General features: G+C 37.1%; 1 protein-coding gene across 1 annotated transcript; it reads right to left on the bottom strand.

Moving 5' to 3' along the window:
- Positions 1–4,204: 4,204 nt before the first annotated feature.
- On the bottom strand, positions 4,205–14,542 carry LOC128991600 (elongation factor 1-alpha). The gene is made up of 8 exons (XM_054414620.1): positions 14,434–14,542; positions 9,762–9,946; positions 9,238–9,417; positions 7,597–8,025; positions 6,282–6,557; positions 5,650–5,770; positions 5,075–5,241; positions 4,205–4,795 (listed from the first exon to the last, which is right to left on the bottom strand). Exons 2-8 carry the CDS (start codon positions 9,903–9,905, stop codon positions 4,724–4,726), a joined length of 1,389 nt encoding a protein of 462 aa, XP_054270595.1. The 5' UTR covers positions 9,906–9,946; positions 14,434–14,542; the 3' UTR covers positions 4,205–4,723.

The following is a 14,542-nucleotide window of genomic DNA, read 5'->3' as shown; positions in this document are numbered from 1 at the left end:
CATGTCGAACGAAATTGGAAATAACTTTAAGATATCTTGCAACTGGTGACAGCTTAAAATCCCTTCAGTATCTTTTCAGAGAGCCACACAATACAATATCTACATTTCTACAGGAAGTGCTTAAAGCTATTTATGAAGTCATGGAACAATTTATACAGGTATGTGTATGGTATCTCATTCATTGGAAACAGGTTGTTGACAGGTGCATTTAACTTTCGTACATGTAATTTATCCCTCTGAAATTAATTAAAGGCATTGTTATTTCCGATAAATGTTTAAAAAGTTAATTATGTCCCCACCGGACCACTTCACTTCACTCATTTTTCACAAATTTTAATTGAAACCAACTTTTCCACAACAAACCAAACCCAAACATGCACAGCCACTAGCCGCTACTACGCTAGTACACATGTCACACCGGCTACTCGGTAGCCGCTAGTCAATCACGTGACTCACTAGCCGCTAGTTAGTAGCTCGGAAAATTGGACATGTTCAATTCTCGACGCTAGTGAAATGAGACTAGCGCGCTACTCCTACCAGCCGCTACTGCCTATGTCAGATTGGCTATGAGTAGCCGCTATTTCGCTAGCGGCTAGTAAAGTAGCCTAGTGTGACACAGCCCTTACATAAGACAAGATTTCTTTTTAATCGAGGCGAGGAAAAAATAAATAAAAACGCCTGCAGAAAGTCAATGCAATACCTGCAATACAGGAGTGTGTTGTAGTTGTGTTCCCTTTGCGAAGGCGTTATTTAATTAAATCTTTTATATAAATATTACTTTAATTATTTTATCATTTGAGAAGTTTTGTTCAGTGTAAGCAGTGTGAGGCATGTTTTACTACTATAAACAAAGCCAAAACAAGTAACTATTTTATAAAAATTAATATGGATTTTATTTTATTTTAGGATAAGTTTAACTCTATCCTGACTGATATAACTGTGTTTCCTAATCATAAACATTTTTAATAAGTTAGGCGTGATTAATAAAAAAATTTCATGCTGATGTTTTTAATAAAAGATTGTAAATATTCTTGCCTATTATCATTATTTTTGTATTTAAACAGTCATCTAACAATGTTACAAAATCAGGTAAAAATGTTGAACACACATTTCTTGTTGTGTATGAGAAGGGAAATCCCGACTTGAAATTTTATGAGCAATAAAAAATCTTGACTCGTCTCAAACTAAAAATCCAATCTCGTCCATCCCTACAATAAGGAAAATTATAAGAAACAACCTTCTTGGAATATTCAATCGACTTATAGTAATTAGGTATGCGAATGCGATACTATGACAGCCGCGGGTGGCTAGCACCCGCCAAACCCTTCAAATGAGGATTTGCTGCTCTGTTCAACCCGAATATTGACAAAACTAAGCGCGGTAGAAAAAAAAGTTGAATACTAACAGCAAAATATATTTAATTATCTACAATTTTACCACAGATAAAACTACAGTTGACTAACATTTTAATGTCTCGTTTCCAGTTTTGATCCAAAATGAACTTTATAAATATCAAACTATACTCTATTAAACATTTAAACATTCATTATACAGGGTGTCCCGTAACTCTCTTGACATATGTATATAGCGTTATTCCTTAGGTCAAGACAAACACATTTCACCGTAGGAACATGTCTGTATTTATTTCCTTCCGAACGGCATAATGGTCTACGTTTCTTAGTGATTTTACCATAGATAAAAGGAGTATTACATTTGCTTCAACTTCAGTAGCTAGTAGTTGGTTTTCGCCCATCTTCTTCATTGGGAAATTGTACTTCATTCTGTAGTTCAGTATTTTCGTTCCTTCTTCGCTGAATTGAACATCTGCAAGGTTGAAGACTCTCTTCTGGAATTTGTGTCCTGTACTAGTCCTATCCAAGTCTTCATTAGGTGTATTCTTCTCTACGAGCCTATCTAATTTGTAGTTTATCCGTGAATATTTCCGGTCCATGGCGTCATCAACCTATTCACTGACGACTAGTAGATTCCATGTAATTACTGTAGTCCGTATAATCTCAAAAATTGTAGGAGGATGTCGTAGGCAATCAGGTTCAGTTCTTCTTTTTCACAGTAAAGTTGTTTGATCAATTTTGAATGAATATTACCTCTCCTTGTTCCTTGGTTCTTTTGGCGGCAGTGGAGTTTCTTCAAGGAAATCTTGTATCCCTATATTTTCCTGCTAACTTTGCTCGACTAAAGGTGAACACTATTAGGTGTTCTCTTTTGTATTGTATTTTGTAAATTGCTAGCTAACTGTAGATGGTTTGTCATAGGAAGATTGACGTGCGAATAGCCACTGCCTTTGTCATAACCTAATGTCTTTAGTCTTTCTTTATTGACATTTACTAGTGTTAATTGGTAACCATTATGGCAACCCATAAGGCCAATATATAAGAAATTTTAGATTACGGTAGTTTTAATTTGTACAGACATTAGTCAAATTATATACAATATGACTGTATATAGCTATTACATCTATCAATGTATATTATATACTGTCCAAAATTCAAATAATGTCTCACTGGTAGGGGATTCTCACCAATACTGTACCAGAAACAGAAATAACTATACAACACCTTCACATAGATTAAAATTTTTTGAAAAAAAACCAATGTATATGGGTATAAAATGTTACAATGCTCTTCCAACAAAACTAAAGGACTATACAAGGACTACAAAATTTAAAAATAATCTAAAAATGTACTTTTTAACCAATCCCCTGTACTCTTCCTCCTACATAATATATTAGAATAAGAACTTTTTCATTAGTGATTATATCTTGTACTTTTTTAGGATTAAGTATTATGATTTTGATTCAATGTAATGACGCCATTCGTGCACATGTTTGCAAAGTATGAATAAAGTTGATTTCATTTCATTTAATTTCAAATTGAAATTGGTTTGTGTAATAACATGTTCACTGATTGTCAAAATAACCACACACAAAAAAGTCAAAATAACCCTGGAAAGTTTGGCTTTGCTTTAATATGTTCAGTTGTTATTTATAGTTCGGCCGCTTTGAAAACGACCTGCGCGCTAATGCTAAACCAATGCTGGAGGAGGTCGTTTTCTAAGCGGCCGACCTATAGTTATCTGATTACCTAGTTGGCACAAGTTCCGATCTAAAAGAGCTTCGCTCGCTCTGGTCAACAAACATTGTTTCAACAAAATCCTTGATGCAACTAATATTCAGTTCGGTACCTTCAGATTCGCTATACCAAGGTTGAACTGTATTTGGATTTTAATGTAGCTTAAGTCGGGACCACGTAAGTTTGCAGTTGGTAGCAGCCAATCACAAGACAAGGCTAGTGCGACGTTGCCACATCTTGACAATACCACACGGTTCTCATTGGTTCATTCAAAACCATATGGTAATTAGGCTCCTCCCTCAACTGCAAACTTACGTGGTCCCGACTGTAGGCATTTTTATCAACATGCATTAGTGATATTGACTTCATATTGAGTTATGTTACAGGTAGTTCCAGCAAAGTTGGCACTTGGCCGATCGATAGAAATTCTCTACTAACATATGTCAAAAACATTGTCTGCAGTCATGCGAGTAGCATCAACTGTCCTCGCGGAAGGCGCTGGAATGGATGAAAACACGGAATGCTATTAATTATGTCTACATTAGTTAAAAATTATTATGTTGAACACTTTCTCCTTTAATAAAATTTCCACAACACAAATTTAAGCTTATCCATTTTTTATTACAAACAATATTCCTTATACTAAAAAGACACATTCAATTATTGAAAAACCACTGTGATGCTAGCAAAGCTGACGACTGACTAATAAAGCAGACAGAGTGTTTAGGTATTCCCCTGGGTTTTCATAACAATACCACACCGTATAAGTCATCTCCTATTAGTTCAGTATGATGTTAGTCATCGTTTGGAGGTGCCAACCCCGTGAGTCAGAGGCGGAATGTTTGCAGAAAGATCTTTCTCTAGCTTCCACCCACCCCCTGCCATGCCAGGCCCAAATACCAACTTAGCTGTAACTACCTGTACCAAGACAGTTGTAGCTGCATAGATTGTTCAATAATTTTTTTCAACAATAACCTTCTATCATAATTTAAACCTTCCTCACTTAACCCCAGTCCTCACATTTTGTATTAAATCACAACTAATTCGAGTAAACTTTACTGACACTGAATTCGACATTCTGGAGGACACACTGGGGACTACTAAATAAGTAACAGTTCAGGTCAGCCATACACTTTATTAGTGGCATAGTTACAGATAACTACAATACAAGGAACAGATGTTTAAGTTTGTGTAAAATTAATCAAGCAAACTCAAAATGATCAAACCAATAGGTAAAAAATATAAATGCAAAAAATGTCTCCATGTCATGAAGCTTCTTTATTCGGAATTTTAAATCGTCACCATAGTGAAAAATAACAAGACATTAAGATAAATGATATTTATATAAGTTTTCAAAATAACTCGGGTAATATTTATACAATTTAAGCCCAGCTATTCTGAATACAAAACAATTCGTCCTTAAGGTTAAAAAGAAAATTACTTTTACAACTCAAAAATAGAAACAACTCAGTCTTTGAGTCTTACAAGAGAAATAATAAAAATTATAAAACAAGATTTGAAAGACAGAACATGCCTTTCCTCCGGAATTCTTTACGATGGAAACATGGCTGCCTGTGCCAGCCAAGCAGACAGCCGACAAAGAAGCGAAAGGGAACGTTGTTATTCACAGCTAGTTATTTCTTCTTCTGGGCCTTCTCCGCAGCCTTCGTTACTTTACCCGATGACAAGTCCTTAAAGTTCACACTCTGCAACACAACAAAATGATTAGCTATGACCTATCTGGGGCATTTGTTTCAGAACTACAGGCAGGTTCTGAATTAATTGGCAGTTTGAGTTTGGTTTTATATCCATTACAGAGAATATCACACCAAAGATATATATTTAATAAAACAGAAATACAATGAGTGCCCAAGATTGTGAACAATTTGGTGATGACAAACACATCAAGTTTCACAATTATTCTCATTTGAGGGCAGATTAATATTAAAGAGGGCATTGAGATTTAAACAAATATCGTGGCTCACCTTAATGACACCGACAGCAACGGTTTGTCTCATGTCACGCACAGCGAAACGTCCCAGAGGGGGGAACTCCTGGAAGCTCTCCACGCACATGGGCTTGGAAGGAACCAGAACAACGATAGCAGCATCACCAGACTTGATGGCCTTAGGGTTGTCCTCAGTGGTCTTTCCTGCAAGTTGTTCAGAAAACATATGAGCTCACGCACACATATGGTGGAAGAGAGCAAGCCTAGCTTTATAATTTATTATAGCTGACTCCAACTCAAATGAAGTTGAAAAACTTCATTGTACCAACAGATATCAGCGTTTATCTTCACAGTTTAAAGCGCCAAGCAACACAACTAGACATTCCTTGGATCCGAAACTGTGTAAAAACTTCACTTAAATAGAAAATGTTACAATGCAGAAAAAAGGTTAAGTGAAATGTAAAGAATATTCCTAACTCTGCAAATGACTGGTTTCATCAATTGTTTAGGCAGCAGTGGGTCTTTATAAATTAAAAATAAACCCGACAAGATATAGATACCGGTACTCTTAGTTATTGTGTTTACTAAATTTGCACACTTGAGAAAAATTACCTGTACGACGGTCGCACTTCTCTTTGATCTCTGCGAATTTGCAGGCAATGTGAGCTGTGTGACAATCAAGGACGGGCGTGTAGCCATTAGAAATCTGACCAGGGTGGTTCAGGACAATGACCTGCAAAAGACAGTTATATTGATACTTAATATAAAATAAAGAACATGACCAATAAGTCAAATTATCCCATCAGGCTCATTAAATCAGTAAAATATCACAGAGGTTATTCAGCCAAGTTTCTCATCACGTGGGATTGGTTTAAAAAACCCATTAAGCATTTTACTCATCTATACAAAATGAGTGGTCTGCTAATACGCTATTACATGACAAAAAAAAGGTTGCTGCAGCAGATCGATCTGCAGAAGTGCTGCCACGTTGTCAAAGCTCAGCTAACCATTGGCTGTGACGCTGTGAGATTGACATGTTAAATTTTTATCAGAAAGCTTGACAGATTGTGTACAAAGCAGCCAGGTAGTAGCACATGCTAGGTCCAATTAAGGAGCTGTTATTACAATGTGAAGAAAGCAATTAGCGTGAATCCGCTACAACACTATAATGTAACAAAAATGCAAATAAAGAACTATGATGACTCAAATCCAATCGTAACTCTTTGTTCTAGAGAAAGGTATACCTGTGCAGTGAAGTCAGCGGCAGCCTTGGGTGGGTTGCTCTTTGAGTCTCCAGCAACGAACCCTCTCCTTAACTCCTTGACGGAAACGTTCTTGACGTTGAAACCAACATTGTCACCAGGCACTGCCTCTTGCAGGGCTTCGTGGTGCATTTCAACAGACTTGACTTCAGTAGTCAGGTTGGCAGGGGCGAAAGTCACAACCATACCAGGCTTGAGCACACCAGTCTCAACACGACCGACGGGCACTGTTCCAATACCACCAATTTTGTAGACGTCCTGCAGAAAAAGTTCCAAGCTATTAGTTTACAAACATTAAAAACAAATCATACAAAAAGTTTTAACAGGGTGTCTACCAGATTTTTTTAACTTTACATCAGCCTATTAATTGAAAAAATTCCCTACCAAAACTCACTCCATTCTCCATGTACCTATACTTCTTAATCCGTCCCGCAGTCACGGCACCATCGTCAACATGTCCCACACCTGCGAAACGATCGTTAACATATTCGTAGCACCTACTTTGACTTGTCTCGCAGTCAGGGTGCAAGCGTGAATATCATCATCTCTTGGGTTCGCAGAATGATAGTGAACATCTCTCACAATCGTGGAGATATAATTATCGGCAGCCGCAATACCAAAAATATTTTTTGCGAACACATATCAGAACAAATTGTGTGCCGAGAAAATCCCGTATCAAATGTAATCCCATTCCAATGATCAGGAATACACGATCCCAAATTTTTTTGAAGTTTTTGGATCGTTCATCCTTAATTTTAAGGAGATTATTCCCGACCTCCGGCCAAAATTCATTATACCTTTTCACGACCTTTCAAAATCCCCTACTTTTTCCTGACTGGAAAGACTTATTTGTTGAACCCTGTTGAACTTAAGGCGTCTTTATTAAATGACAAAAATGTTGCTGAAACTTCGTGGTTCAAGTGCACTGGCAATAAGAACCATAGCAGTTTAGCTATTATTTTCACAGTAAAAATATTTCCACTTCTCTTTACACAATGCAAAGACAAATGACAGATACTGTTTACAACCTTAATTTAACTGAGCCAGTCAACAATTTTACCAACGGAAAATTTGACTTTATTTTTCAATTAGCATTTGGACACATTAAACAGACTACAATGTTTGAAAAAAAAAAAAAAAACACCCCCGACACTACCCGATGATACTGAAATTGTATCATCAGGAAGATGCAGAAGACTTTTGGCAATCTTTTAAAATGGGCTAATTCAAAATTTTTTAAATCCGGAAATTGAATTGATATTCAGAGGAATATTTATTGTTAAGTTCAATTTATTACCTGAAGAGGAAGTCTCAAGGGCTTCTCAGTAGGTCTGGAGGGTGGGAGGATGGCATCCAGAGCTTCGATCAGGCACTTGCCGTCAGCCTTGCCTTCCTTGCGCTCAATGGCCCATCCCTTGAACCAGGGCATCTTGTCGGAAGCCTCCAACATGTTGTCTCCGTGCCATCCAGAAATGGGTACGAAAGCTACGGCAGCAGGGTTGTAACCGATCTTCTTGATGTAGTTACTGACTTCTTTCTTGATTTCCTCAAAACGGCTCTCGCTGTATGGGGGCTCAGTGGAGTCCATCTTGTTCACTCCAACAATAAGCTGTTTGACACCCAGGGTGAAGGCAAGCAGAGCATGCTCTCGGGTCTGGCCGTTCTTGGAGATACCGGCTTCAAACTCACCAGTACCAGCAGCAACAATCAGCACAGCACAATCGGCCTATAATCAAACAAATTCAGTTAACGGAAAAAAATTGAAGTAAGATAGGCTAACGATAGGCAAAACATTCTATAAAGAGCATCATTAGGGGAATACGTTTAATATCATCGAAAATCTCAATGCACGGATATAATCATTTGCTCTTTTTCTATTTAGGCCTAACCATCTAATGGCAACATCAGGACAAATTGAGACAATAATCAGGCTAGAAATAAAAACAAACGATAGGCTAGGCAAAACATTCTATAAAGAGCATCATTAGGGGAATACGTTAAATATCATTGAAAATCTCAATGCACAGATATAATCATTTGCTCTATTTAATTTTAACCTACAGTACCCCCAGCGCAGCAAACCTGCCGACTAAGCAAATTTCCATTTGTCTGAATTGATTTTCAATTTAATCTAAATAACAGGTTTAACAAGATCCTAGGTTTACTGCTACAAGGAAACTAAAAAAATGTGTTTTGGAAAAGCATTAACAGTTTAGTATAAGATAAATACCTTGACCAACAACGGTAATGGTCATAAGCTACAAAATTGTAAATTTGCAGTATGCAAACTCTTGAGGAACTAAGCTACTAAATCTATATTTAAGGCTTCACACATGCGCCATCTGCCAAGCACGGAATATTTGACCTTCGGTTTTCTAGTTGACTTGCCTTCGCCGATAACTCAATGAGCAGGAGGCTACACACAAGTTGTTTCCCGAACAACTGTTCGCTTTTTATTCGTTCCAGTTAAAGCAAATATTCGTTCACTTTGATGAGTGCAACAATACGGAAAATGACAACAAGCACAAATGTTTGTAGCTTGCCAAATAGACAAAACGCCTATCCACACTACTCACAATTCGTTGAGTCGCTGCTAATTGCCGCCTTTACTAATTACAATAGAAACACCAAGGCTATGTAATAATAAAATATGTAGGCCTAGTAAGTTAATAGGCTACATCTAAAAAAGAAATTAGTAATTTAGCAGGCCTATCTTCTTGAAGCAGAGATTACATACATATAAACCTTTACAGTAAAACTTGCTATTGATAACCAGAGCTCATAAATTATTATTATAATCACAAGAGGTCATAGGCCTAGACACCAGATAAATATTGTTATAATCATCGCTCTGGGAATCAACAAAAATAAGCTTTTATTTGCTGTATTTATTAAAAATTATAAAACGGCAATAGGCTAAATGTTAGACGTAGGCTACCTGTGAAGTTCCAGTGATCATGTTCTTGATGAAATCTCTGTGTCCAGGGGCATCAATGATGGTTACGTAGTACTTGGCAGTTTCAAACTTCCACAGGGCAATGTCAATGGTGATACCACGCTCACGTTCGGCTTTGAGCTTGTCCAACACCCAGGCGTACTTGAAGGAACCCTTACCCATCTGCAAACAGTTATTAAGTCAATTAATGATTGACTGCAAAATCAGTATCAACTTTGGCCTAAAAGATTAAGTTCACTGCACATTACAAGACTAAAAAGTTTTGAAAAAATTTAGGCCTACGATCTTACTTATGAGTTGCCATGCTGGTGACAAAATAACAACGAAATATAAACAGAAAATCAAAACAAAAATGAAAGAAACTCCAATCACATGTTTTATATACAGTGTGGGGTGAAAATTGAGAAGTCTGTACATTACATATTTTTGGTCAAGTTTCGACCACTGGACGACCTCTAGTTTAAATTAATGAGATAGAGCATAAATTTAAGAGTAAGAAGACTTACTTCCTGGGCTTCCTTCTCGAACTTCTCAATGGTACGCTTGTCGATACCTCCGCATTTGTAGATCAAGTGTCCAGTTGTGGTGGACTTTCCGGAGTCTACGTGTCCTATGACGACAATGTTGATGTGGATCTTTTCCTTACCCATAGTGGATTTTGATTTAACTCTGGTGGACGATTAGAAAAAAGCTGTAACATAAAAACAAGGAATTAAAAAAAAAATAACACACAATATTTAATAGTTTGGCCTATTACATTAGCAATGACAGTAAGTAGCCTAGTATTTAAAGCACATTACAGCTGGTAACAAAAGACAATATTGATTAGGAAGGAAAAAGTTAAAAGGCCTTATTATAGCAAAAGATTTAAGTATATAAAAATCATCATATTGAAGTAGGTTAATCCTTTGAGTGCCGACGTGTCATGCCTATTTCTTATGCATAAATTGCCGAGCTACAGTAGAACCTCGATAGTTCGACACTTTGTGGACTAAAGGGGTGTTGAACTATCAAAATGTCAAACTATAGGGAGTAAATGGAGTTTAATATACAGGAAAGTAAAAACACAAGTTTTAGGCCTACATAGAAATAACCCAAATTTATTAAATACTAAAAAACTTGACAATTTCACTGTTCAAGTCAGCTTACATCACAATAGTAACCATTAAATATCATTTGACAATAGCTCAGCCCGTGTCGAACTACAGTAGAACCTCTTTAATCCGAACTAATTGGGACCAGGGGTAGTTCGGACTATTGAATAGTTCGGATTACAGAACATATTGTTGTTTGTTGTTTTTACATAACAATAGCTAAAATATGGCTAAATTTGATCAACATTATTTTGGGAAGAGTGAAAAAATGTTTTATAAAGTAAAATACAGTGTTTATTTAGTACAGTAGTAAACATGGTGAATAAACAGTACTGTAAATTAAATACAGTATACAATAAAGAACTGCTGTACTGTGTATAGAGTACAGCAAAGAGGGGTTCGGATTAGTGGACGTTCGGATTACGGGGGTTTGGATTAAAGAGGTTCTACTGTACAAGGAGTGTCAAACTATCGAAGGTTTACTGTAATTAATTTCTTGTTTTACTTTGTTCAGGAATGAATTCTCTACTAAATGGTTAAAATTAAGGATAACAAAATCTCAAAATCAATTGGGACCAAAAATAATAGTTAAAAAAAAAAAATTATATAATAAACATGTTTGTAGGACTGCCCTTGTTTTATCATGAATCTAACAATACCAGACGAGTCATACTTTCGCTCGCCAAATCCCCTCCAAGTAGACCAAGGTGAGGTCGTTGACCGGAGCAAGTGCATCACCTGTCACCGCCTGTATATGGTGTGGCTGCTAGAGACGGCGACACATTCAACTCAATCCTTCCCGACTTTGCTGCCTTTCGGGAGGCAGAACTCAAAGGCCTCTTATTTCAATCATGTCCCAAAATGTGGACAGTAAGTAAAAAAGTATGTTCTTTCCATTTATGATAAGCCAACCTAACATAACCGCCTGTATAAAGTAACTGTATAATAAACCGCCTAACATAGCGCTGTATAAGGTGACCTTCGGAAAACACCATTATCTGTGTATGTTTGGCATACACTTACAAATTTTTACCCCACAAACACTCCATTCTCATAGTATTTCAAAAACTACGCAAAACATATGGTTTCTAACTCCTCAAGCAGCTACCAGTCTCTCTGAAGAGAAGGCGGATATATTCGCTTCTAGTCCGGAACATCAAAAACCATAAGCGGATATATCCACCACCCGTCCCTTTTTTGTCAAAGACTAAGGCGGATATATTCACCACCCATACGTGAAGGGTAAAAAAATGTAAAAATATCATTGACATAAAAAGACCCGTTTTTTACTAATGCCAATTGTAAGTTTGAGTGGGCTACCTAGGCCTAACTTAAGTTACCACGATTTTGACAAATTAGCTGAACCCATCAAAGATGAATTGGCTTTCCTCTGGACATGTTTAACAAACTAAGTTGATATACAAATTTCAGAACTTATCCCTAACTTGGAAAGGTATTGCCATACAGTATGACGCTACAGTAAGTTTAAGAATGCATAAATTTGATATAGGAGTCATACCGTAAGATATCGTCAATACAGTGTGACGCTAAGGGTATCACTAAAACGTAAATTTGACGAAATGCCGACCATTTTACTTTTCACAAAATTTGACATAGCCTATGGGTTCCAAGAAACCGACTAGCTTGGACATGAAACACTACGACCCTATCAAGGCAGCCACCATAACCAAGGTGGGACGCTAAAAATTACTCGCCCTACATCAAATTTATGTGTGACACCCATCTAGGGTCGTTAGTATAGTGATAGCCTACCCCAAAACCATGACTTGCTAGCCTAGTTGAGAGTTTGAATTGAATTCCAGCTAAGCCTAGGCTACGAAATAAGGTTACAGCAACTTAGCCTTGGTCATATTTATTTGCGGTCCTCTCAGCAAACTTATGTAACCTACCTGCCTTGATTATACCCGACATATGCTAGCCTAATACAGCTCATTTTAACCATCCAAGTGTCAATCGTCAGAATCCCGAAAACTTTGCCTAGTGTAAATCGTCTGAATACTATCAATGTTCCAGACACTACACAACTCGCTCTGAATGAACTCCAGTTGGGACTGAACCGGATTGAATTCTTTGTAACCACGGAAAGTGTACATTTTAAGCTTGAATTCAAAGTCTAACTTAGTTTCAGAGTTTTTTACTCTTTGTCATGAAGCGAACTTATGTTTGAAGTTTGGTTTCATTATCTTACAGTATGCTCTTAGGTTTCTGATGTTTACGGTTTAGAAACTAAGTTAACAATTTTAAGGTTAGATTCATTCAAAATTGCTCTTAATACTAAGTTTATTAGGAGGAATTTTTTTAAGTTAAACAGTAGGCCTACTGTAAGTTATATTTCATCGAGTTTTTTTATGTCAAATAAGTAGGCATATGAGTGATTATCAGTCAATCAAACAAGTATTCTTATGGGGTTAGGTTAAGAACCATGACGTCATGTTTTGGTCTTCTCGTCATAACTATTTATTTTATTAATGTTTTTATAGGCCTACCTGTTTAAGTAATTAGGCCCTAACTTATTAGCTTATAAGTTATATATTTTTGTTCTTTTTTGAAAAATGTAAGTTAACTTAGGATACCTGCAAAACTGCCAAAAATGGCAGTGACATTAGAGATTTTTTATGGGCACCTACTTAGAGGGTTTTCCACCATAGGCTAAATAATGTTTTGGGGAAACTTAACACGTTCACTGCTACGGACGTTCCGGAACGTCAAACGGGCCACGGCGCCAGGAGCTAGGAACGTCGCCGTTCATTGATGTTTAACGTTACCATGGATCAGCCAGCTCGTCACGAGCGTCCTATATTTCTTTGCAGCTCGTGGGGACGGACTTTCCTGACAATAAAAAATAAAGTTTCCCAAAATCACCACCAGGGTCATTTAGAACAAGGGCTTTGTCCCACCTCTTTCCTGCTAGATAGCGGACACTACTTTACCGACTGGAACCTGGGTAGTGCTGCTATCTATCTGAATCACTTAGTACTAAATGTCCAAAGCCAGTATTGCAGAACATTGCCATACAGCACAACTAAGTTACTGGTTTTTACTGTAATTCAGTGTATCGGCAGCAATGTTTACGCAGCGGCGAGCGTTAGTTCAGCTCCTGGCACCGTCCCGGCATAGCGGTCAGCAGCGAACGTGTTAAGTTAACTTTATACTTGGGCCAAGTCTTTATTTAGGGCCTAAATCCTACCTAAGGCTTGAATCAACTTGGCCTAAATTGTAAAAAATTGGCTGAACATTTCGTATCTAGTCCTAAGGCTAGGTCCAACAAGATAAAGACCAAGTTCAAGTTACAACTAGGGTAGGCCTACGCCTATTTAGGCTAAAACCGTAAGTTAAAACCAAAGTTCAGTTTTGACTAAGTTTACAGTAAGTTTTGAGGCCAAGGGTTAAGTTACATTAATATCATCACATGGCAAAGTTAAAACGATTCCACTTAGCCTACTCTGTAACTACTTGTACTAGCGGATGATGACGTATCAGTGCGTATGGTGCAAGCAAAGGGAATCTGAACGAAAGTAGTCCAAGTTATTTCTAAGGGGAAGGCAACTTTAAATGCAAGTGTTAAACGTACTAACTTAAAATCAACATAGGAAATGAACATTAGGTGTACAACTTAACTACATTAAGCTTAACTGTAACAGATAATTTTCAGAAATCGATAACTAATCGGAGCAAGTAACATGGCCGTCGAGAGAAACGTGGTGTGGTTTGACATCGTCTATATTAAAAATTTTAAATAATTGGAAGTAAACGGAAAATAAATAGAGGATTAAACGGAAACATTTAAAAATTGAGACGAGTAAATTTCAAGTGTTGGTTTAGATACGACCAAGGGAGGTAACTAACCCCTAGGCATTAAATAGACCGGCATTCGGAAGACAAAAGGTGGCTAAGTTATTTTATGTTTCTAACTAATCCTTATGATTTATCAATTAACTAAACCATTGGCAAATAATAGTACATATACCTTCACGTATGTAATACAAAATGTAACAATAAATATCACTACAGCAAAGGATTACCACGGATAATATTCAGAGGAGCAAAATATAGAAGTACTCACCTCCAGTTGCCACGGCAGAAAGAGGAAGACGGAGCTGGTAAACTTGCGCAGAAGGAGAATGTTCACAGAGTAGCAGACGTTCCAACTGGAGTAAATATATTTATTCTAC

Source organism: Macrosteles quadrilineatus, unplaced genomic scaffold, assembly GCF_028750875.1.
Source record: "Macrosteles quadrilineatus isolate MER2022 unplaced genomic scaffold, UCM_ALF_1.0 Scaffold_4__1_contigs__length_99947679, whole genome shotgun sequence".
Taxonomy (NCBI): Eukaryota; Metazoa; Arthropoda; class Insecta; order Hemiptera; family Cicadellidae; genus Macrosteles; species Macrosteles quadrilineatus.
This window is presented reverse-complemented; position numbering and strand designations above follow the sequence as displayed.